This window comes from Vitis riparia, chromosome 15, assembly GCF_004353265.1.
Source record: "Vitis riparia cultivar Riparia Gloire de Montpellier isolate 1030 chromosome 15, EGFV_Vit.rip_1.0, whole genome shotgun sequence".
NCBI lineage: Eukaryota > Viridiplantae > Streptophyta > Magnoliopsida > Vitales > Vitaceae > Vitis > Vitis riparia.
In genome coordinates, this window is record NC_048445.1 from 3,986,598 (window position 1) to 4,010,370 (window position 23,773).

At 38.3% G+C, this 23,773-nt stretch overlaps 5 protein-coding genes and 1 non-coding gene across 9 annotated transcripts; 3 read left to right on the plus strand and 3 right to left on the minus strand.

The window, feature by feature from the left end:
* Positions 1–152: 152 nt before the first annotated feature.
* On the minus strand, positions 153–224 carry TRNAC-GCA. Its single transcript has one exon. It is a non-coding gene; the product is annotated as a tRNA-Cys (tRNA).
* Positions 225–509: 285 nt separating this feature from the next.
* On the plus strand, positions 510–3,508 carry LOC117932378 (pyruvate dehydrogenase E1 component subunit alpha-3, chloroplastic). The gene is made up of 3 exons (XM_034853615.1): positions 510–1,006; positions 1,218–1,995; positions 2,936–3,508. The coding sequence occupies exons 1-3, from the start codon at positions 761–763 to the stop codon at positions 3,211–3,213; spliced, it is 1,302 nt and encodes a 433-aa protein (XP_034709506.1). The 5' UTR covers positions 510–760; the 3' UTR covers positions 3,214–3,508.
* Positions 3,509–5,062: 1,554 nt separating this feature from the next.
* Positions 5,063–10,574, minus strand: LOC117932693 (conserved oligomeric Golgi complex subunit 4). Its single transcript, XM_034853977.1, has 2 exons — positions 8,568–10,574; positions 5,063–5,855 (listed from the first exon to the last, which is right to left on the minus strand). Exons 1-2 carry the CDS (start codon positions 10,302–10,304, stop codon positions 5,226–5,228), a joined length of 2,367 nt encoding a protein of 788 aa, XP_034709868.1. The 5' UTR covers positions 10,305–10,574; the 3' UTR covers positions 5,063–5,225.
* LOC117932695 (29 kDa ribonucleoprotein A, chloroplastic) lies at positions 10,340–11,747 on the plus strand. 2 transcript variants are annotated; one of them, XM_034853979.1, is made up of 4 exons: positions 10,340–10,708; positions 10,775–10,876; positions 11,057–11,428; positions 11,518–11,747. In XM_034853979.1, the coding sequence occupies exons 1-4, from the start codon at positions 10,364–10,366 to the stop codon at positions 11,572–11,574; spliced, it is 876 nt and encodes a 291-aa protein (XP_034709870.1). In that variant the 5' UTR covers positions 10,340–10,363; the 3' UTR covers positions 11,575–11,747. The 2 variants fall into 2 exon arrangements, with proteins under 2 accessions (XP_034709870.1, XP_034709871.1); XM_034853980.1 differs by having other exon boundaries at positions 11,123–11,428.
* A 262-nt stretch (positions 11,748–12,009) lies between these two features.
* Positions 12,010–15,608, minus strand: LOC117932694 (pentatricopeptide repeat-containing protein At4g01400, mitochondrial). Its single transcript, XM_034853978.1, has 2 exons — positions 13,459–15,608; positions 12,010–12,366 (listed from the first exon to the last, which is right to left on the minus strand). Exon 1 carries the CDS (start codon positions 15,156–15,158, stop codon positions 13,755–13,757), a length of 1,404 nt encoding a protein of 467 aa, XP_034709869.1. The 5' UTR covers positions 15,159–15,608; the 3' UTR covers positions 12,010–12,366; positions 13,459–13,754.
* A 2,055-nt stretch (positions 15,609–17,663) lies between these two features.
* LOC117932138 (two-component response regulator-like APRR9) lies at positions 17,664–23,198 on the plus strand. 3 transcript variants are annotated; one of them, XM_034853216.1, is made up of 9 exons: positions 17,667–17,990; positions 18,894–19,055; positions 19,161–19,291; positions 19,414–19,566; positions 20,012–20,186; positions 20,283–20,685; positions 21,573–21,828; positions 22,048–22,362; positions 22,632–23,198. In XM_034853216.1, exons 1-9 carry the CDS (start codon positions 17,762–17,764, stop codon positions 22,731–22,733), a joined length of 1,926 nt encoding a protein of 641 aa, XP_034709107.1. In that variant the 5' UTR covers positions 17,667–17,761; the 3' UTR covers positions 22,734–23,198. The 3 variants fall into 3 exon arrangements, with proteins under 3 accessions (XP_034709105.1, XP_034709104.1, XP_034709107.1); XM_034853214.1 differs by having other exon boundaries at positions 17,664–17,990; positions 20,069–20,186; positions 21,573–22,362; XM_034853213.1 differs by having other exon boundaries at positions 17,666–17,990; positions 21,573–22,362.
* The last annotated feature ends 575 nt before the right edge of the window (positions 23,199–23,773 follow it).

The window sequence follows — 23,773 nt, forward strand, 5'->3', positions numbered from 1 at the left end:
TCCACATGTTGGAGAATTCAAATTTGGTTTGTTGGCTCAAAACCTAGCCCTTAAGATCTTAAAATCTATAGACTTTTCATGGCAAAGCCCTAAGGTCCCTAACCCCTATACTGGGCAAGAAAAATGCACATACCATAGGAATTGGTGTAAGAAGGGCCCAACCGGGTTCGAACCGGTGACCTCTTGATCTGCAGTCAAATGCTCTACCACTGAGCTATGGACCCTTAGTGGGAAGGGCAATTTGATTTTACGGTTACAAGCAAAAGAGAAATTAAAATGGGTGTCTTAGGGCAGAAAATGACATTGGCCTCATCCAATGCCACCTTGCAACTCATCCATGTCCACATGGTCTCCAAGTCTCCACACTCACCCTCAAAAACTGCCATCTATATATGTGTATTCAGATATATTTACCCCCAAAAAGAGAAAAAAAAAAAAGGGAAAAAATTTTGAAAAAAAAACTTCGAAAGTGTGAATCAAGTGTAAAGAAGGAAAGAAAGAAACAAAAATCTGAAAAAACGAAGTGGAAGTAGAGGAAGTTTGGGTGGGCTGCCCCCTGGCTTCTCTCCTTTAAGACTCCAACGCTTTAGGCGGTTGTTTCTACGCCTTCTTCCTCGTTTGCTCCGCCTCTCCCCCATCCTTTTATACACCCCCTACCTCATTTCATCTCACATTGTTGGGAAACCATAAAGGAAATTGTGAATTTCCACCTTTCCTTGTCTCTCCCTTTCCTCCATCCCCGACACTCCCTTTTCCAGAAATGGCTTCTTCTTTCCTATCTTCGGGGATCATTCAGCCCCTCCCCCTCAGATCTCCTGACAAACCACAAACCCTCTTCGATCATCTCAAGACCACCTCCACTTTCCTTGGATCTACCTCTAAACTCCGCTCTGTTTCTCTCTCTAAGCCCAATCTCCCCAACCCCCACCGTCGATCCACCGTCGTTGCTGTTTCCGATGTCCTCAAGGAAAAGAAGACCAAATCGGCTGCCTCCTCTTCCCAATTGGTGAGGCCCGGATTCATCTATATTTCTCCGCCTTTAATTGATAATACTACATCGTAAAGCTTTGATCTCTATTTTTGTTGGGGGTTCTTTGTTTTCCGGTATTTTGATTATGAGAATTGCGAGAATTGTGCAATTGGTTTCGTTTACTTTTCTTACATTTTCTCAATTACCAAACAGAGAATAATCTTTCGTGTCTTTTTGTCTGTTTCAGCTGATTACGAGGGAGGAAGGGTTGGAGCTGTATGAAGACATGGTATTGGGTAGAGCTTTTGAGGACATGTGTGCTCAGATGTACTACAGGGGCAAAATGTTTGGCTTTGTTCATCTCTACAATGGCCAAGAGGCCGTGTCCACTGGCTTTATCAAGCTGTTGAAGAAGGAGGATTGTGTGGTGAGTACTTACCGCGATCACGTTCACGCGCTGAGTAAAGGGGTGCCTGCTCGTGCTGTGATGAGCGAGCTCTTCGGCAAGGCCACTGGGTGTTGCCGAGGGCAAGGTGGGTCCATGCACATGTTCTCGAAAGAACACAATGTTCTTGGTGGGTTTGCCTTCATTGGTGAGGGCATTCCGGTTGCCACAGGGGCTGCATTCACTTCAAAGTATAAGAGGGAGGTTCTGAAGGAGGATTGTGATGAGGTGACCTTGGCATTTTTCGGAGATGGGACTTGCAACAATGGGCAGTTCTTTGAGTGTTTGAATATGGCTGCATTGTGGAAATTGCCCATTGTGTTTGTTGTGGAGAATAATTTGTGGGCAATTGGGATGTCGCATTTGAGGGCAACTTCGGATCCGGAGATTTGGAAGAAGGGGCCGGCTTTTGGGATGCCAGGATTTCATGTGGATGGGATGGATGTGTTGAAGGTGAGGGAAGTAGCTAAAGAGGCAATTCAAAGGGCTAGGAGAGGAGAAGGACCAACTCTGGTGGAATGTGAGACATATAGGTTTAGAGGACACTCTTTGGCTGATCCTGATGAGCTCCGTGACCCTGGTAAGCAGTTAGAATTAATTGTCTTGTCTTGTTTCGAATTATCCAGTTGTGATCTTAATTTCCATTAATTTTGATGATTTTTCTGCCTATTGATTTGTGACTGAGCTGTGACCATTGACCCTCTTCAACGATTTAGGCAAATTCCCCTTCTTGGGGATGATGGGATTCAAACTAACTATTATTCAGAAATTGACTCGATTCTGTTGGTGGGGGGTTCATGTCTACAGAAGTCTAGTTAGGAGATTCATAAAAATGGGTTTGAGAAAAGGAGGATGTCCTTCAATTGGCATCATATAGTGGTTACTATGAGGAAAACAGTATTGCATGGCTAATCTCAAATCGGTAGATTAGAAAATGTGGCATTCACATCTAAGAAAGTATAATATTTCTGCACTGGTGTTCTCAAGCTAGCATTTTAGCAACAGCATTAAACCTCTTTTCTTTTACCGCACCAGGACCTTCTCAAAGTTTTCCAAATTACTGAAAAGCTTGATTATACTTTCTTTATAGACGTGAATTCCAGTGGCAGGTGGAATGCGAGATTTCGTAGGATTGAATTACCCTGTGCATGCCAAATTACCCTGAACACTGAGGGATCTCAGGATTGAATTTTCAAACTGTTGACCCACTATGTGCTGTTTTGGTATAGCCCTTGCCTGTCAATTTTGTTTGAGTACTGTTTCAGTTTTCTTCAGTGTGTGATTATCAAATATATATATAAATATATAATAGAAATAATTTTAGTTTTTTTTGAACCACTGGGCCAAAAAATGATGGTTAGTTCTGGTTCAGTGTATAGAGTTATTATGAGAATCAGACAGCAGATGAGGTTGTTATTATATATCATTTTTCCCTTTATTATTTCTCCTTTATACCAGATTGTTATCTTTAGAGGTGATTCATTTTTCTCCACCTCATTGTTGTGGGTTCATTTTGGCAGCTGAGAAGGCTCATTATGCTGCTAGAGATCCCATCACAGCCTTGAAGAAATACATCTTTGACAACAAGCTGGCCAGTGAGGCAGAATTGAAGGCAATAGAGAAGAAGATAGATGAGGTGGTGGAGGAGTCTGTTGAGTTTGCAGATGCAAGCCCTCCTCCACCTCGCAGCCAGCTACTGGAAAATGTGTTTGCAGATCCAAAAGGCTTTGGAATTGGACCTGATGGGAGTTACAGATGCGAGGATCCCAAATTCACTGAAGGCACCGCTCATGTCTAACCTTTCCACATTGGTCAATAGATGCAAGCTTTGAGCTCTGGGTGATGGGGCTTTTATATTTATCACTGCTGGCAATCACCAATTAAATTTTCCAAATGTTCTTAGCTTTACACTATAAGCAGCATTTGTTTTTAGATTTGGTTGTTTAGATTTTCTTGTTTCCAAATTTGTTGCTGCTTGTTGTTTAATTATCATTGTTCTTTGGACTCTGTTTGAATGGTAAAACCTAAAGGCTGGATTACAGTTTCCACAATTAGAGTATATATGGGCAAATGGCATAAATTTTTGCATTTTATCAGGATTCTTGACTTGTAAATTAAATGTCTTCCAAGCGGCTTACTTGTCTGTTGTTGCAGTGTTACATTTTTTGTTGAGTAATTTATGACCAAAGATTGCTGTGTTTGAGACCCCATTTATCAGAGACTTTTAACAATGAACTGGGCAGTGAGTGGAGACGGTGCTGTAGTTTGGACCAAGATAGGCAGATACATAGGATGATAGGACGAGTCATGTTCACCAAAACCTTAGGTAATTTAAAAAAGTTATGCTTAAATTATTGTAATAGAAGAAGTTATTACAAATATATGATAGTTTTTGCCACCTAGGAGAGAGGAGAGAGGGTGAACGGATAAATTTTTTTTAAACCAAAATCATCTTTTCAAATTTCAAAAGGCGAAAAAAAATTTTCAAAAGGAACTCGTCTCTTGAAGAGACCAGTTCCATGAAAAAAAAAATATAGCAAAAAAAAAATTCCTTAAGGGAACTCGTCTCTTGAAGAGATGAGTTCCATGAAAAAAAAATATATATTTTTTTTATAAAAAAAATTCTCAAATTAAAAAAAAAAAAAACAATTCAAGAGACGTTCCTTGAGGATTTTTTTTTTTTTTTAATTTGGGAATTTAAAAAAAAAAATTTCCATGGGAATTCCTTGAGGAATTTTTTTTTTTTTATTTTATAATTTGGGAATGTTTTTCAAGAGACGAGTTCCCTTGAGGAATTGCATTTTTTTTTTTTTTTTTTTTTTAAATTTGGGAATTTAAAAAAAAAAAAATTCCATGGGAACTCGTCTCTTCAAGAGACGAGTTCCTTGAGGATTTTTTTTTTTTTTTTTAAATTTCAGAATGTTTTAAAAAAAAAAAAAATTCCATGGGAACTCGTCTCTTCCTTTTTTTTTTTTTTTTTTTAATAATTTGGGAATTTAAAAAAAAAAAATTAATGGAGACGAGTTCCTTGAGGAATTTTTTATTTTTTATTTTTAATTTGGGATTTTTTTTTTTCATGGGAACTAGTCTCTTCACTTGAGGATTTTTTTTTTTTTTTGGGAATTTTTAAAATATATATATATATATATATATATATTTTAATAATTTGAGAATTTAAAAAAAATATATTTTATTTTCATAGGAACTCAAACGAGTTCCCTTAAGGAATTGTTTTTTTCATGGAAAAGAGACGAGAGGAATTTTTTATGGAACTCGTCTTTTGAAGAGTTCCCTTTTGAAAAGGCTTTTTGAAATTTGATCAAAAGATGATTTTGGTTTAAAAAAAATTTATTCGTTCACCCTCTCTCCTATCTCCTCTCTCCTCTCTCCTAGATGACAAAAACTACCATATATTTGTAATAACTTCTTCTACTACAATAATTTAAGCATAACTTTTTTAAATTACCGTATTATTGAGAAAAGTGCCGAAATGTCATTTTTCATATGGAAGAACAAGGCCTTTCTTTTGGTGTTGGTCCAAATTATAGAAATCATAAAAGAGGGCTACAAAAGGGCATACTTCCAATAGCTGTATCAAGCATGATGTTCCTTTTTTTTTTTTTGCCAAAAGCAGTAGGCAAAAGAGCATATCCGACATATAGCAAACAACGGAGTGGGAGAGGGAAGAAATCCCCATGGTGGGTAGCTGTCTGTCTCCCTTAAATATACGATTTGAAAAAATTGGATTTAAAAGAAGCAGAAACCCTACACAAGGAAAATGAACAAAAAAAGCATGAACCCTGGAGGGGATTACAACTTAAGAGCTGCAATTGCTTCAGGTTTAAAATCGATCCTCAGACCTAACACTCTCCTCACCTCTGCCGGAGTTAGCCTCCAGGTCATGGGACCTGAGTTTTCACCCCAGAAATCTAGGATCTCGGAAACCTTCTCTAAGTTAAGGATGGTTGCCATCTGGGTAAGACGAGCAAACTTGTCTCTGACAGTCCTCTGTGTCATGCTGGAAAAATGGTGTACCAGTGCCCTTGCATCTCTATCAAGTTGAAGACCTCCAAGCTGGCTGAACCTCTTCTGCATCATGATCACTTCAAGCCTTTTTGCAATGAAGTCTATGATCAGATGAACAAATGAATCGTAGTTATTGGCAGTCATTACTGGCTGAAGCCATGTTGCATTGGTCTCAACAGCGTGGAGTAGCCTCTGGACCCATGGGTCATTCACCTCATTATCTGCATATTCAGCCTCTGACAGCTCATAACTAATGGTACCAACACTATCTAACACTGGACGGATTCGGGGTGTCACAGTTGCCACAAGTTGCTCCATGCCAGCATTCAAGGTTTGCTTGAAGATGTTGCTCATCTCACCCAATTCGGACAAACAGGATTTCACTTTCTCTCTATCAGCCGGTGTAGGAAATACCTGAAAAAAATTATTTCAGTCTGTTAAATACATGAACTTGAGATCATTTCTTCAATCAGGCGGAAAAAAACACAAACACTGGAAACCAACCCCACAAATAAGTAACTTAGACAATTGCTAGAAAACAAATCTAAGAAAGCAAAGCATGTGGTACCAAATAAGATAGCCAGATGTATTTGGTATTATCAGAATACTCTAGGATTTTAAGCACTAAAACAGTTTTTTTCCCTCCTTTTTGTCAAGCAACAAAGATCAATTACAAAGATGTCAAAGGAGAAAGAAAAGGCTGGTAATCCTTTCTTATTCCATCCGCTACATAAGCTACAATTTTTTCTCCCTCAAAGTCTCCACATTTTCTTTTCATTCTTCCATCATTTAAAATTTTATATGCATAATACTAAAATCATCTCCTCAGACACCCTAGAGGAGAAATGAAACTTCACTAGCCTTTCTCTTTGGAATCTGGCAAAACATTCTCTTAAAGTGCATTCCAAACACTCAAATTCTTAATGCAGTACATGCTGCACAAAAAATTCAGGAGAAAATTCCAAACATTTTAAAAGCCACAAAAGTAACATAACTTGCTATTTTGTTTAGCAGCATCAATCATATTCTTGTCAAGGTGAACATGACAGAAAGCACTGTCGGCATTTGGCTACTGTGAGAAAACAAGTAACTTTCCATCATTCCATGAGTGATATCTTTTGGTATTTGCTTTGGTCGGAGTCTAAAATGTTTATAAAAGATGGTCCTTTGACGCTAAATGATTTCATTGATTGAATGGGTTCCCGGTGAGCAATGGGTTGTTTTTTGTTTATCTTGTCTGGTCAGTTCTTGTTTCAGCTTAAGAGGGTGGGTCTCTCTTTCTTGTACATCTTAAGTCGCTATTTTAGCGGCTTGTTCGTAATACATTACTCTCACTTATCAAAAAAAAAAAAAAATAATACCTTTTGGTATTTTCGCATTTTATTATTATATTGAAGATGCATATGAGTATTAATTCTGCATTTGAAAGAAATACATTTCTCCTCGTCTTTTTATTCATTAAGAAGCCATAAAAAAACATTATAAGTAAGAAATGCAACCAAGAAGGATGGGGAGTCCTTTGAAGGAAAGAGAAAGAGAAAGGAAAAATATATCCCACACAAAGAAAAAGGGAAAAACTGCTCCCGACAAAAGTTCCTGAGGGGAAGCTGGAAAGAAATGATCATGAAACACTTCAAAAGTTTGGAAATGTCTCAAATATTCATTTGACTCTATCTAAGCCATATCCTCATGTTAAAATCATAGGCCATCATACTTTTTCTATAGCTTTGACCAATGTTCTTCCAAACCTTCCTTGTCTCCTTCCAACAGCTTCAGTCAGAAACAAATAGTTCCTTGCTAATGCAGCAACTGGTCTTCATCACACTGGACCTAATAGGCCTAACCATCTTAGATGTATTTTCTCTCACCTTGTCAAGTTGGTAGCAACTCTAGCTTCTTGCATTTGAATTTCTTTCTTTCTTTTTTTTTATTTTTTTATTTTTATTTTTTTTATGTCACTCATTCATCTCAACATTTTTATTTACATTGGAGCATTTTACAGACACATTGTTTAACTACCTAGTATTCTACACCATAAAGCAAGTTTAGATTCCCATAGTTTAACAGGTAAACCCACTAAATTCATCCTGCACTAACTCAATAGGCTACATTTCTTTAATCTCCCCCTTGTTATGGACAATCAACCTAAATTGTAAAAAGATTCACTATTGGGTTCATCTTGCCTCCTAGTTTTACCTCGATGTCATTCCATATAGTTTGTCTTCCTTGTGCTTCCACAAACTTTTGGATTCCACACATCTGTGTAGAAATCTTATAACTGTCCCAAAATGACAACTGTAACTTTACCAAACAACATACACAAATATATCTGTACCGAGAACCATACCTCTTTTCTAACTATAAATATATGATGCAAGTATCACAAAACTTTTTCTGTTTTACATCTCAATTAGAGGCACATAGGATTGTGGTTTTAAATGTCTATCATACTTATATTTTTCCTTGTGTAACCAATGAAAAATTTATGTCCATTAATGCCTTATATTTCACTTTCGGATCTTGGACAGATTGGATAAATGAGCATAGCAGCAGAAATTGCTCTATTTGATTTTTTTTTTTTTTTGATTAGTAAATGAAAGAGTGTATTATAAACAAAAAGCGCCAAAACAGCGCTCCGAAGTACACTGGGGGGTATACATCAAACTCTTTAGAGCGCAAAAAAGGAAAATTGCTCTACTTGATTTTAAAGGACTTGCAAGGCAATATGTTGTAGACTTTTATTTAAAATGGGACCTAGGTATATGTGATTTTGTCCCCCTTTTTAAACTCTTATAATTGTTTCCAGGCTGTTCCAAAGGCGCTCTTCAGGGCACATATAAAGGTCAGCTCAAGCTAAATAAACATTGGAGACACTAGGGAACCTATAATTCTGGTTCCCAAGTGAAAATGTCAATACTTTCATGCCCAAAGAACCTTCAATGCAATTGCCCACTTGATCATTAAAAGCGCAATTTTGCAGTTAGTCATTAGAACTTCAAATGGTTTAAGTGCAGTTAATCATTATATGGAAAAAAAAGTTATCATGCAATCAACCAAGCAAAATAAAACATTATTTCTTTCATCAATGAGTAAATTTTAATAGGTAAAAGAAAATTTGCCACTCACCTCGGCACATTGCTCTTCTATCTCATGCCTCAGTTTCAGGACATACTCACTGCTCACATCCATATTATTCAGTGCGGTTGCAATCTCTGTCCCAGTCTTTTGCACACCAACACCACCCAAGAACAGCTTTGCTCCAAGATTAGGCTCTCTCATTTTCTGTTGCAGTGCTTCCTGGTATTCATTACCCAACAAACTAATTGAACCACTAAGAAGTGCAAGCACTGAGTTTATATTTGAAGTTGATATCGCCCTTCGCAAGCAACTCTGCAAAACATAGAACACATCATCCACCATTGAGGTGGTGAGACTATCCGGCACATGCTCATCAATGTTGATAGCTTTCCTCACATTCTCCACCATGAAGAACCCCTCAAGAATAACATAGTATCCAGTTATATCTTGAATTGATCTACAAAAGCTTCCATTTCTAAAAGCCTTAGTAGCACGTGGACCCAATTCCGGATCAACTGAACTCAACCCCTTAATAGTGGACACCATGAATTCTGTGTAGTCCTCCCCTAACTGCATCAAGGACAATATCTCTTCCAAATACAACTCAATCTCTCTGGGATCGGGTCCCTCAGCAGCCCCAACAGAGAGCCGGTTTTTGTAAGAATTAATCTCAGAAGTCAATCTAGCTAATTTCCTGTAATCCATGTACTTCTTCAAAATGGAAGATCCTCGCGAATCACACTCTTCTTGAAGCTCGCAAATGGCATACACAATTCCATCCTCACCACAAAGACTGCGAAGAATCTCACTATTTTCTTGGACAGCAAGAACAATATCTTTGAACAAATTTGTGAGGCAACCAACAAAATTGGCATTGCTTTGATTTCCGGAGGATTGTTCCATCAGTTCTACCAAATGTTCGTACTCAAGCCTAGATCTCATACCAATAACTTTCTTCAGATAATTCACATACATTTGCAATCCTTCTTCCTCCAAATTTAGAGGCGAGAAAAGCCGAACGAATCGGAGAATGGTGGGGTGGTCCCGCTGATCGATAGCTGCCGCTAACCTCTTCCTCACAATTCCTTCCAGCTGCTTCTTGGATGCCATGAGCTGCTCCCTCTGATCCGATCCAGAATCCTTATACTCAGAATCGATTCGGAGAAATGTCTGCACATACTTGGCGGCAGACTCATAATCTTCAGTCTCCAGCGCCTTCTGAACCCCCTCGATGCAATTGCCTCTCTCTACAATTGCATCGATGCGAGAAAGCGTGGAATTTACTCGAGACTGAGCGAGATCGAGCTCGCGGACCTTGCCACTGACCTGGTCGGCGAGATCGCAAGTGGACCGAACGTTGGTGAGCATGTGGTCGGAATCGGCCTTGACGATGTCAAGAACTTGAGCAGATTTCTGGAGATTGGAGAGTTGCTTGTCGAGATCTGTGCGTTGGGAGAGGAGGTTGTCAAGTTCGAGCTCTAGGGCACGCTGGTAAGCGATGCATTCATGGAGGATCCGAGTCATGGCTCCGACGTCCGTCAGCTTGCGGACCTGGTCCAGTGCCTCCGGCGTGCCCAATCGTAAGGCGGCGGTAACTTGGTCTTCGGCCGGAGCATCCATCGTCGACGATAACGACGACGACGACATGGACATCGTGAATCTGCTACTGTGAAAAAACCAAATGGAAAAATGGAACCCAACCCAGCAGAAGAGTCTTGACAAAAAAGAATAGAATTGGGCCAAGGTGGCCCAGCACAACTTGGCCCATGTGGACCTGCAGCCCATCGGATCATCATCCAAATATAAATCAAACAATGCGTTTACTGGCTTTGGTTTGCAGGACAATGGCCTCAGCTTCCTTAATATCCTCTTCGTCTTCTTCCTCCTCCATCCTCTGTAAATCCACACCCACCGCACCAAAGCGTTATGTTTCGTCCTCGTTGCCCTCTTCAATCCATTTCGCCCACCCGAAACTCTCCTGCTCAATTTCCATCTCCCTCTCCAGGACCAGATTTTCCACAGTCGTAGCGGTGGCCGCGGAAGATATCAACACAGATGACAGTTCTCCCCAAGAATCGAAGAGTTCTGTGAGACCTTGTGAACTGTACGTGTGTAACCTTCCGAGAAGCTGTGGCATTTCGGAGCTTCTCAGTATGTTTAAACCTCATGGAACAGTTCAATCTATTGAGGTAGGCGTCTTGTGTGTTTGGGAATTGCGGATTAGGTGGTTGAGGAAATGAAATAATTTTTTTCAGGTTTGCCGGAACGCGGAGACCGGGGTGAGCCGGGGATCTGGGTATGTTACGATGAGCTCCATGAGGGAAGCCAAAGCTGCAATTGCTGCTTTAGATGGATCTGTGAGTAGCCCCCATTTTTTATGCTCGTTTGGTTGCTGAGAAAATGTGGACAAGAAAAAAAAAGAAAAAAAGAAAAAGAAAAGTGAAGTTCTGAATTCACAATTTGGAACCCCAGACAAGAAGATCGACATAAAAACATAGTGCTTGTTCAAATTTCTTTTCTTTTTCTTACTTTCTCAGCCTCAGCATTTATCCTTATCATTATCAATCAAAGAATCATTCACAAGATTATCTCCTGCTGTGAAGGATGTGGGCGGGCGTGAAATGCGGGTTAGGTTTTCAACTGACATGAATTTCAGGCGGAGGAACAGCGAGGCTCTGAATTCAGCACCCATGAGGAATCTGATATTTGAAAGCCCGTACAAACTGTATGTTGGGAATCTGGCTTGGGCTATTAAACCTGAGGACTTGAGGAATCATTTTAGCCAGTTTGGAACTGTGGTGAGCGCAAGAGTAGTCCACGATCGAAAAGCAGGAAAGCACCGTGCTTATGGCTTTCTCTCCTTCTCTTCAGCTGCAGAATGTGAAGCTGCCATGTCTCTGAATGGAAAGGTTCATCTCCATTTTCCCACAGTTCGATCTTCTGTCCTCTCATATATTTCCTAGTTTAGTTGATCATGGCACTTCTCATTCCCTTGCAGGAATTTCGTGGTAGGTCGCTAGTAGTCAGTGCAGGCATGAAAAGGCTCGAGTCTTGATTCCAATTTTGGGCAAAGAAATTGCTTTGGATGATCAGCTTGGAGACAAGGGACTCCACCATTTTGTATTCTCATATTTCTGATCCAAAATTTTGGGAGATTCTTAAACTATTGTTGTTATATTTTAGTTTCACATTCAATATATTGGAGGGGAGGTTTCTTAGGATTGCTAATGTTCATATTCTGTTGTCAAAAGTGATGTTTTCCATATGCTCCATCACAGAGTGACATCTTCTACAGGGCAGGTGGTATTCATGGCATTTGTCCCATATGTTATTTCCACCAAGACATAACCTATAACTCAAGGAAACAATAAACCAGACACAAATTTGATGACTTCTGAACTTGAATTTTGAAATACTGATCAAAACACAGCTCTTTCAATCGAATACGACTTGGGGAATAGACGATATTCTCAAACAAGTAGAATTGAAATGGTTCAACAAACACTGGGATTCAAAACCATTACACCAACTATAGATGTGTCTAATGCATTCATGTCACATAATATGATGCACATTATCTTAAGCATGTTTCCACAACAGGGGCATCCCATTCACCCGTACCCTTAAAAATCAATGAGAGATTTCCATCAATAGACACACCCTCAAATGCCTTAACAACAAAAGAAAGGACACTACCGTCCGGATCAGAAAAGAAAACTTCAAAGAAACTGAACATTTCCCCTCCAATGCTTCATATTCATTCAATAGTTTTTCACTCATTAAACACTTCAGATTTGGTCAACCACGAATCGAATGTTGCTGGGTCTTTGCATGCATATGCAATTGCCTGTGACAAAAGATAAAAGGCTAACAATTAAGATGACAGGAACAACAAGAGGTGACAATGACTTCATAGGGTAAAGAATTGGAGTATAAAGTATTACAAATTAAATTAATTCCATCAAAAGGTCTTTTCTTTATCTAATTTGAAGATTCAAACTTCTTGAAATTCTCTACAGAACAATTTCTGAAAAATAGAATAAAGGAAACCTATGTATACAGGACAGTTCATTGGAAATTTTAAATTGAAGAGTGTCGATGATGATATTCATTGAGTTGTACAGAGTACGAATTACCAACAGCTCCTACAAGTAACAAATACAACCAATACTAATGATTCACTTACCAAAAATCAAGAAACGGCATATCATTAAGCACCCTAGGTGCTCATTCTTTTTTCTGCTGGTATGATCAAATTACGAAATGACATCAATGTTACTTCAAGCTAGATCAGGCAGGTCTTAGTAACATTCCTCAGGGTTTGACAACATTAAATAACATTACTGATGGACAAAGAAAATGAAACAGTTCACTCCATATTTCATAATTCTGCAAATAAATTACTCCAAAAATTCCAAAAAAAATAAGAAAAATCTTTCTATTTTCCAATAATTGGAAACCTCTACATCTCTGAAAACTGCCGCTAATTTCCCTTGGAAGAATATGAAAAAAAAAACTGATGAATTGAGGAATGATTACAGAAATGAGAAACCCCAAAAGTCCATAGTTATTAAGATTAAAAAAAGAAGGTAATAAACCAAGAAATAATCTGAAGAAGATTCAGTTATCTTTCAACTCCACAATTCCATTCTCCCAACTGAGGATAAAATATCATTTTAAAATTTTCCAATTTAAACACATGCGTGTGTGCGCATGCGCCAACAGTAGGACAAAAAATCAAGATCCAGAAACTAAAACCCCAACCCTCTCTTTGGTTCTTAACAAGGCACCAAACAAGAAAAAGAATAATAATCCAAGATTTCATCATTCTTAAGCATTTTGAAGCATTTCCTCACTGTTCACTTTTCTTTGAGAGAATCAAAGAGAGAATAAGAAAAAAAAAAGACCAAACAGAGAAAAAGATGAGTAAGCTTTTCACCTGATCTTGGAGAGAGATAAAGATGAAGATGATCAATTGAGACTTCTGGAATGGTCAAGAGGTCTCTGTTCTTTCGACAATCAGAACCAATAAGCTCTTAACCTCTTCTGAAGTGAAAAGGAGATGCCAGAAATGGAGATACTGCAGCTCATGGTCTAAAGGTCGCAGCTGCTTTTTGAGGAACTTTGATAGGCCTTGAGAAAGAAATGGCTTCATACCGCAAAGAATGGTCCTCAATGATTGACAGAGATTCAGACAAATATAAATAGATCATACAACCAAATCCCAAAGAACAATCAAGCCTTCCTTGATTTATCTCTTACCTTCCTGATCACATACTCCTCCAAGCCAATACCTGCCTCCACTAATCTTGTATTAGGTGTAATCTCTAACTTCAAGGCTTCATCAAAAATATTCTCCATTCTCACCAACTTGTCGACCTCACAAATCCTAGGTATAATAGCCACCCAGGTCTCTGTATGTGGCGCTTCCCCATGCCTCAGCATTTCCCCCAGCACCTCACAAGCTTCCTCAAGCTTACCGACATTACAAAACCCATTAATTAAAGCATGAAAGACTGAGAAATGTGGAGAAAACCCCTTTGACAACATTTCCTCCACATAATTCTTTGCCTCATCATACAACCCCTGATCACATAACCCACTAACCAAAGTCCCATAAGACATCAAATTTGGAGAGCAGCCATTTGAAGGCATATCCTCAAGAACCTTACATGCATCAAGACCGCGTCCTTCCCTGCAGAATCCCAAGATAACAGTATTGTAATGAACAATGTCGGGATTGCACCCTTTAACCTTCATCCTACAGAGAAGCTTGTATGCCTCCTTAAGCTTCTTCTTCCTACACAAACTATTCAACAAAGTTGTGTAACTCAAAGCATCTGGAACGTACCCCTTGTTTAACATATCTTCCAATAAATCAACTGCTCGATTCACCTGACTCTTCCTACACAACCCCTGCATTAAAATCCGATACGAGTCCACATCTGGTGCAACATCTCTCTTAAACATTTGATTGAACAGAGTGTATGCAATACTAAGATCCCCATTAAAACAAAAGGCACTCATTAGAATGTTATAGGACTTAGTGTCGGGTGAAACCCCATATCGGTGAGCTGACTTAAAGAGATCAAAAGCAGGGCGGATATAGTTACGGTGAGAAACAAGCAATTGAAGAAGGCGATTCAAGTGTTTGGGCAGTGGCTTAGAGTGAAATTGAAGCATAGAGTGGAAGGTCTTGAGGGCTTGATCAGGCAAATTGGCTTCACCATAGATCTCAATAATGTCAGAAAATAGGGATGGATTGATAGAGTACTGTTCAGATTTAAGGCGCATGAGGAGGTCTTGCATGAGAGAGAATTGACGAGCCCAACCAAGTTTAAGGATCAGAATGTGGAAGGAAGAGTAAGAGTGCTTGAAATTGGGTTGAAGGGAAGCTAAGTCGAAAATTTCTTTTGCAAGAAGAGGGTCTGATTGAGAGGCTATAAGCTTTTGGACTCGAGATGGGGATCCAATTGAGGAAGGTTTCACATGAGGTTCTTGTTTATGTTGATGTTGTTGTTGCTGGTGGGTTGATGAAGAATAAAGAGTGCGCCATGGGGTCCTTGGGAGAAGAACCAAATGGAAAGGGGCAGCCATTGCAGTTCTATAAGAGTGAAGCAAAACTCGGTGCATTTTCATTTGTAAATTTATAAGTGCTGAACTCAGTGGAGAGCTGAATATGCCCTTTAATCAAAGAGAAAAACAAGCCCTTTTTTTTCCTGGTTTTTGAAGAATTTAAAGACTACCTCCAATAGTCCAGGATTCAAAAGCCACTGTCACCCAATCTAAGCAACTGGAATGGATAAAGGGTACTCTTTTCCTGCCACTATTTTGTCCCAAAACTCAAGCCAATTCCAATTCCATTTCAGACCATTGTTAACCTGCTGGTTTGAGGTTTCAAAGAAAAAATACATATTCAATACCATAAAGTTATAACAACACCAAAGATTTCCATTGGCTCATAACAGTAAAGAAAAACAAAATCCACCTTCTAATTTCACAGACTTGGAATTCAAATACATAACAAAAAAATAGGGAAAAAAAAAATGAAGTTAATAAAAAGCTTGGTTGGAGCAAATTACAGAGATAGCGACAAGTTTGTGAATTTGTAGAGGTTGTAATGAACCCAAAAGAGGAGAACTGAATGCTCACATGGAATTTGGTTTGATTATGGGAATCAAAAAGAGCACATCTTTGATGAAAATCGCTTCGTCAGGGTAATGGGGTTCGAAAACCCTAGTGGGTCCTCAGAGGAGAAGAACAAATAGGGGGAAAGAACAAATTCTCAAAAAAAAATATATATATATTATTAAATTAATTTTCAATTTTTAAAAATAAATTTTTATTTTTTTAAAATTTTTATTTTTTAAAATAAAAATTTATTTTTAAAACCTATCTCAACATTAACTTCATATTTTATAATATAAATTTTTTCTCTCAAACTTTTTAAATAAAAACATGATTTTAAAAATTTGATCGGATCGATCAATTTAATTATCAATCAATTTAATCGATTTGACTGTAAGTTGGTCATCGTTCAAGTTTAATTCAATATTTTGAATCGTCTAGACTTTCAATTGGTCTCGAATCATCGAAATCGGCCGAAACAACCGATTCTCCCTAAATCGAACAGTTGAAAAGCTAATTTTTTATTTTTTATTTTCCCATTAAAACGATGTTGTTTTGGATTAATATAAAGCCTCTTATTTCTCCCCAGCAGCCCTAATCCCTTATCCTGTTGCCATTGCCCCTTGTTGTTGCTACCCTCCATTCAGCCTTTAGCTGCAATACGCCAATACCACTGGAGCCCACGTCGCCCATCGACAAGGACACTAACACTACTGACAACTCTACCTCCAATAATGAGTTGCATTGCTGCAATTTGCAAAGATCTAATTGAATATTAAAATTTTATTACATATCGAATATAAATATTTATTATTTATTGAATCATTGGAGTATAATTTATTATTTTAATAATTAATTTGATCAGTGTGGATTTATAAGAATATTGAAGAAAAATTCTACCAATTTTACCAATTTCGTCCTTTCTAATTTTGATTTTTCTTTTTTTCAGAAAGTAAGGAAAATAGAAATAATCTTTTCGGTAATGAAAAATTGATTGCCGATATGGTGAGGATTGGTTGGGCATCGTTTTCCAACTGGGATAAAAATAAAAATAAAAATAAAAATAAAAATCTAAAAAAAATATGCCTACCTGTGGGATTCTGCCACGTCACTCAGAACGAAAAGACAGAAAGTACCTTGTCTTGCCAATCCCAACCTCCCACCATCTTTGGACTAAAAAGATCGTTGCGTAAATTAGCCCTTTGGCCTACAAAATATTTTCAACCTCCTTTTTATTTTTTATTTTAAATATATTTTAATATAAATTTATCTTATATATTTTTTTTAAATTTAATATTTAAGATAATGAAACTTTTTTATATCTCAATTTTTTAAAAATTATTATTTATTAAATGTAAACCTCTAAAAATTCTTATTTTTTTAATAACAAATTATTATTATTTTCTATTTTTGAAATTTGTATCCAAACTGACACATAATTTTAAAAATGGTTAGAGAGATGCCCATGGAACATGTTTTGTGGTCAGTCCATATGTCGTGTCTGTCACCTATCTTGAATACCATCGGATGATAAAACATTAATTTAAAAATAAAATATTAGAACTAAATGCTGACCAGTGCTCGACTAAACAGGAGGGGTCCCACAAATGGTAATGGAAAACGAGAAAGCGAAAATGAAAGGATAACGAACACGTCATAGCAGCGAACCAGGGCTGGTGGCCACGAATAGAAGATTCCACAAGGACGCTCCACGTGGCAATATCCTGTCCACAAGATGTCAGGTGTGGTGAAAGAAAGCCGACGTGGCAGCACTCACAAAATATCCTCGAAGGAAGGCAGCTTCTCTAGCACGTGTCGCTCAGGAGATGGGCCCGCTATACAAGAGGCATAAAAAATCAAAATAAGTGAAGGATATTGTGCCAGCTCATCGTCTGCATCCAGAAACCAATGGCGGCCCTCCTTTTGATAGTGGTGGGAAAGATATTTTGGAGAGATCTAGCGGTTGAGAATGAACGAAGGGTTCACCGAGTCGATTCTTCTGTTAAATATGTGGAAGATAGATATTTTTAAGGTGGAGCATGATGAGTCGGACTTTACTGCGCAGGCTTTTCTTCTCGATTCACAGGAATTAGGGTTTGTTTATTGAGGTCGAAATGGGTGAAGCAGTTGTGAGTAGTGACGAGGTGATGGAGGTGGAGTTGCAGGAGGAAGAGAAGAGAGTGAGGGAGATGGAGGGGAAGGAGGAGAAAGAGAAGAGTTCATCGGGTGTGGTGAGGTGGGGGAGGTTTCTTCCTCGGATGGTTCTGAGGGTTTTGTTAGTGGAACCTGATGACTCCACTCGTCAGATTATCGCTGCTCTTCTTCGGAAATGCAGTTACAAAGGTAATCTCTTTTGTGCTCGATGGTGTCTTTCCCATTTTCTTCGTTTCTTTTTATATTTTTGCTTGAATTTCGTGTTTGCTGTTTTCCTACTCTGAAAAGCAACAATCTTGAGAAGGTGCATGGTCTCCATTGCTGGGGATATGGATTTGGTCGGTTTCGGGGTTTTGGAATTTTAAATTTGGGATAATTTCGTCAGGCTTCCTCATTTTCTGGTTTTGTTTATGAATGCTGTATTTGGCGGAGAATGGAAGAGAAAGGGTTGTTATAGTCGGATTTGAAATTGAATTAGAAGTTTGGCATGTGTAAGGTTTAAGAGCAAGAATCGGGGATTGAGCTGGTGAAATGGTGTTTCTTTGTTTTTTGGGAGTGCAATATTGATGCAACTGGGCAAATCCAAAAAAGTGTTGAGATTTGGTACAAGTCATTTTTCTTGGTTCTCTGTAATGTATATGATATACTCGATACCTTATAGATAACAGGGACATATTGGGAGAAACATCAAACCCTTAACTTCAGCATTATACATGGATATCTCTAATCAACTACGCTGATATGTATGAAGCTTCTACTGTAACTTGCGGAATTTTATGAATATTTCTATGGTCTTATTATTGATTTTTTCCTTTTGGTTTAGTGGTTTTTGTTTACATGTCTCTATATTACCCTTTTTATTTCATTACATGCTTTTGTTTGCTGGTTCCCTGCTTGCCACCAAGACTGTAGTTAACCAATTGGGATTATCTTGGAACCTGGGATTTCCCTTTAATATATTTGAAGTTTCTTCACATCTGTCGTTTTACTTTGACTCTTTTAAGCATATGAATGGAAGAAGAGATGACATCTTGAGCTTATGATGTGTCACACTTCTTGGACTGAGGAAAAATATTTTTTTTGTTGAACCAGTTGCTGCTGTTTCTGATGGCTTGAAGGCATGGGAGGCACTGAAGGGGGAACCCCAAAATGTTGACCTTATATTAACAGAAGTGGAGTTGCCAGCAATATCTGGATTTGCACTTCTGTCATTGATAATGGAGGATGACATTTGCAAGAAGATTCCTGTCATAAGTATGTGATCTTGAGTGTTTTGTTTTGTGATCTTTTCCACTGTTTTGGTCTTTTAGATGAGAGTTGAACCTAAACAAGTTATAATTTCTTCTCATGATCATGCAGTGATGTCTTCTCATGATTCAATTAGCATGGTTTTGAAATGCATGTTGAAAGGGGCCGCTGACTTTCTTGTCAAGCCTGTTAGGAAGAATGAGCTGAGGAACCTATGGCAGCATGTTTGGAGAAGGCATGCAGTAAGTTTAATTTGCTCAATTTTCCTTCTCCAGCATTGGTTGGGATTGCTCCGTTTCCTAGTTTGATTTTTTTCACACAACTTTCACTGATTTTTTCCTTAATATTTTTTTAATTTTCTCAGCCAACTGGTGGGCATGTGTCTCAAAATTTAAGCATTGCACAGAACAAAGTTGAAGTCAGTTCTGAAAACAATACAGCAAGCAATCACTCGAGTGATTATGTGGTTTCTGCACAGAAAAAGAAGGAATGTAGTGAGAAAGGGAGTGATGTCCAAGTAAGTTTTATCTCATCTTGCAGTGGAGGGTGCAAGGCATTTCTTCTGCTCCAATCACTATACTGTTTTTGGCACAAGGAACACTACTTTTTTTAGTCTTTTAGGCATGATACTTCCTTGTCGATAATTTTTAAACTTTTATGCTATCTGACAAAACCTTCACACTGCTAGTCTGCTATGAATATGGTGAAAATAAGGAAAGTGTGAAATGATTTTAAGATTTCCTTCAAAGTTATATATTAGCTGATTTTATTTGGCTCATGGATTGCACGGTTGGCTCTAAAAGTAATAAGTGCTTGAACATATTCAGTTTAGTTTCCAGGGTCTCTGAGGTGATGCATATAGATGAGGCTCACTTAGCTTAAGTAAAACTTCTTTTTCCAGATTAGGATGGTTTCGTGAAGTTTTACATATAGAATGCATGTTTTTGCCACCTTTTGTGCAGAGCTCTAGTACAACGCCTTACTTGGAAGCTGAGAGTGCGTACATGGAAAATATGCAGGGATTTTCACAGTTGAAATGCAGGAGTGTATCTAACTTGAGCAATGAGGAGATAAGGAAGCATGAAGACTGTATTGAGTTGGATAAGGAACCTGATAGGCTTGAGAGTTTAACTGGAGGTATTTCAAATATCTTGCTTTCTTTCGGCTTTTTTGAGTTTCTGTTTTATTCTGCTACTTTGATCTATGGGGCATCTGACAAGCTACTTGTTGCAGGAAAGACAATTACATTGGGATCAGAAGTTGCACCTGGCAATGAAGGTTATCATTCAGCTGCATTCAGATGGGAAGAAAGTCATTGCCGTGCTAAGAGAGTGACTAGTGGGGATGGTGTGGGACCTGCAAGCCATATAGAAAACACTGATATTACTGGTGAGAATCATGGTTGCAATGAAAAATGGATTGAACCTTCTAGTGGGGCCATTGACTTGATAAGCACATTTGATAATTACCCAAAGGACCGTAACCAATTTTCTAGTTCCAATGATGGCATCAGCAAGGATGGTTTTGCTCCACAGTTGGAACTTTCTTTGAGAAGATTCCAACCCTGTAGCTCAAAGAACCATGGAAGTGATGAAAGGCATACACTAAACCATTCTAACTCATCTGCCTTTTCATGGTGAGTTTCTATGCCTGTTCTTCCATTCATGAATCATATATCATGTAAGTTATGATGAAACTAATGTACCGCTTTGTTTTGCATTTTCAAACCACTTTTGAAAAACTAATAAACTAAACATGGTCTAAGCTCCTTAGCAAATTTTCAAATCTTCTGATGTTATCAGTTGACCATTTTTTAGTGAAAATCAAATAAAGTTAATATACTCTAATAAATAAAGGACTATTGAATTAATGAAAAGATGCCCAAGATGTAACAGTATATGAAAAGGCAGATGTAGTAACGTGTTGTTTCTGTCAGGGATTATATTTTAAAACTACCTTAAGCATTCCTTTATGGCCTTTGATTTGATTTTGCTTGATGAGTAACTGACTAAATGGTCATTATCTTTGCTGTACACATCTTTCTGTTGAATCTCTAATATATCCACTGATGGATAATCTTCTAGACTGTTGGATCTCTTATATACGAGAAGACTGAAAATGCTTCCATTATTGTCTCAACATATAAATAAGAAGCCTTTTATCTTCTGAATATAGAGGGAAGCCCAAATCATTTAATGAATCTCCAGTCAGGTGTTAACTTTTTAGGTAGTTTGGTTCTGTCAAGAGCATTTCGTATTCTTTTTTGAACATTCTTATATCTGTTTATTCTGAACGGAAAATGGATATCAGTATGACAGAAATATTGGTTTTACCATATTATTAGACTGGATCAATTCAGCGCACAGGCATAGAATAGAAGATATGGATTAATATAAAGATATAAATCGTCTTATTAAGTTTCTTTGAATTTTGTCCTTGAGATAGTTATTTGAGGTTGGATGATAAATATTGAAGTATCAGCTTATATTGGCTTTCTAATCAATTCAAAACCTGTGTCCACAGGTATAATAATGGGAAGTCATTGCAACCCCTTTTTCCAGCACCGGCCATTAATTGTACTGAACTGAAGGAGGATGCAAGTTATTCTCATGAACAATTATTCAATCAACTCCCTGAAAATACTGTTGGTACTTCTGAGAGGTGTGGTGCTGCACTGAGTGTTACTCAGGGAAATATGACCACTCTGGTCATGGGTCAATCTAATCAAGCAGGGGCAGCATTTCCAACCTCTCAACTTGGCCTAATTCCTGTCCAAGGGGTAAGATTTGATAGTTCATGTGCTGGCTATGGCCATGTATTTCCTCCCATATTTCATACACAACCGGGTTTACCCCCAATCTGGAGTCCCAAGTCAGCTTGGCAGCGGGAACAGTCCCATTTTTCCACAAGTTCCTCACTTTATTACAATCCTGAAATTCAGAGTCTGGAACAAGATTGCCTCACATTTAATTCTACTGACCAAACTGTGCATGAGCAGGAGAACAATTTGGAACCTATGGAGGAACTGAGTCATGGTTCTCCTGTTGCTGGTCAGAGTGCTAGTAGTAGTTTATGCAACGGTGTGGTAAGTCATCTTAGCAGCAGTGTGCATGGAGGCATTTGCAATAGAAATGATGGCAATCCCACTTCAAATGGTGCCGTCGTGAGGACTACTGCTCCTGAAAGTGTGAATGACGAAGGTCTCTCCAATAATGATGCATTGAAAGGGATGGATTCCCATCATTCCACCCAACGTGAAGCAGCTTTAATGAAGTTTAGATTGAAACGGAAAGATCGTTGCTTTGAGAAGAAGGTATGTTAATGTTCAATAATACTGTTGTCATGTTGCTTTTCCATCATGTTGCATTGAGATTTGAGTGATGATCTCAATTCTAGATTCTGCTTCCCACAGCAGAGATTAATTCAAACCCAAAACACTGTCATCAGCCTTCCATCAATAGGTCTTGACTAGCTTGGAAAATGTTAGCTTGGATTCATCTCCAAGTTTTGCTGATAGCGCCAAATTTATACAAGGATACATGAAGTTGTTCCAATAGTTTAATGCAAGTTTTCTTAACACAGGTTCGATACCAAAGCAGGAAAAGGCTTGCAGAGCAGCGTCCCCGAGTGAAAGGACAGTTTGTTCGACAAGTGCAGACTGACACTCCAACCGCTGATGGGTAATCCTGGTACCCTTTGATGCTCATATTCTGCGCTGCCATTAACAAGACTGGATAGCCGAAGATGGTTGATTGTCTGAGGCAGGTTACTGTACCTTTTTGTATACTCGTAGCGTTTAGAAAACAGGGTTAGAATGATTCTTCTTCTCTGGGTGTTTGGCATTGCTATGGGTTTTGGTTGTAATACTCTTGCTTATACTGAAACATAGTGTAGTAGTAGGTATTCAACTTTTGTGCAGCCTCGATTTGCAGTTGGAGGAAATGCCTGAGTTTATCTATATATATAGATAGATATATTTTCCCACTTGTTAATACCTTAAACATATACAAGTGCTGATCAGATGTAAGAGTGTAAATTTGCATTCATTGGTTGGATTTGGGTTGAAGGTTGCTCGCTTGTTGTACTTACCCGCTTGTAAGTTGTTACATTATAACAATGCATAGCATGGCCATGTGCTCTCTTACTTTATGCCTTTATTCCACTTTTTCCCTTTCAACTTTAGTTCTAATACTATGCTTTCCGGGTTCTCTGCTCCTATTTCTCTTCAGCTACATGGTTGGTGAATTGATACAAGAAAAATTAAAATTTGACTGAAAGTGTCTAATTTTGAATAGAAATAATTTAGAATGTGTTTAAAAGTGTTTTTTAAATTTTATTTCATTCTAAAAATGATTCCTAAAAGCATTGTGAAATGCAGTCTTAAATACGAGTGTTTTCCAATTGTAGTGTTGGCGAATTTAAGTTGAAAGATGTCTGAGTGGTGGTATCGATACTCCACGTGTGATGGGACCCAAAAGCCATTTGGCATTGAGCTCAAGATGGCCCTGTGACGAGGCATCACCCAATCAGACCCAACCATGTAAAGGTGCTGAGACATAGCCACGTCCCATTTCATGCAGAAAACTGTGGGTCTGGGCTTATCCACATGTCGGCTAAGCTTTTCCGCAAGGAAACAACCCCTTTCTTCCCCTCTCCCCCTGTGTTTGGGATCTGGTTTACAGAATCCACGGGAGGAGGATTTCTATTTCCCAGGTTTTTCAGCA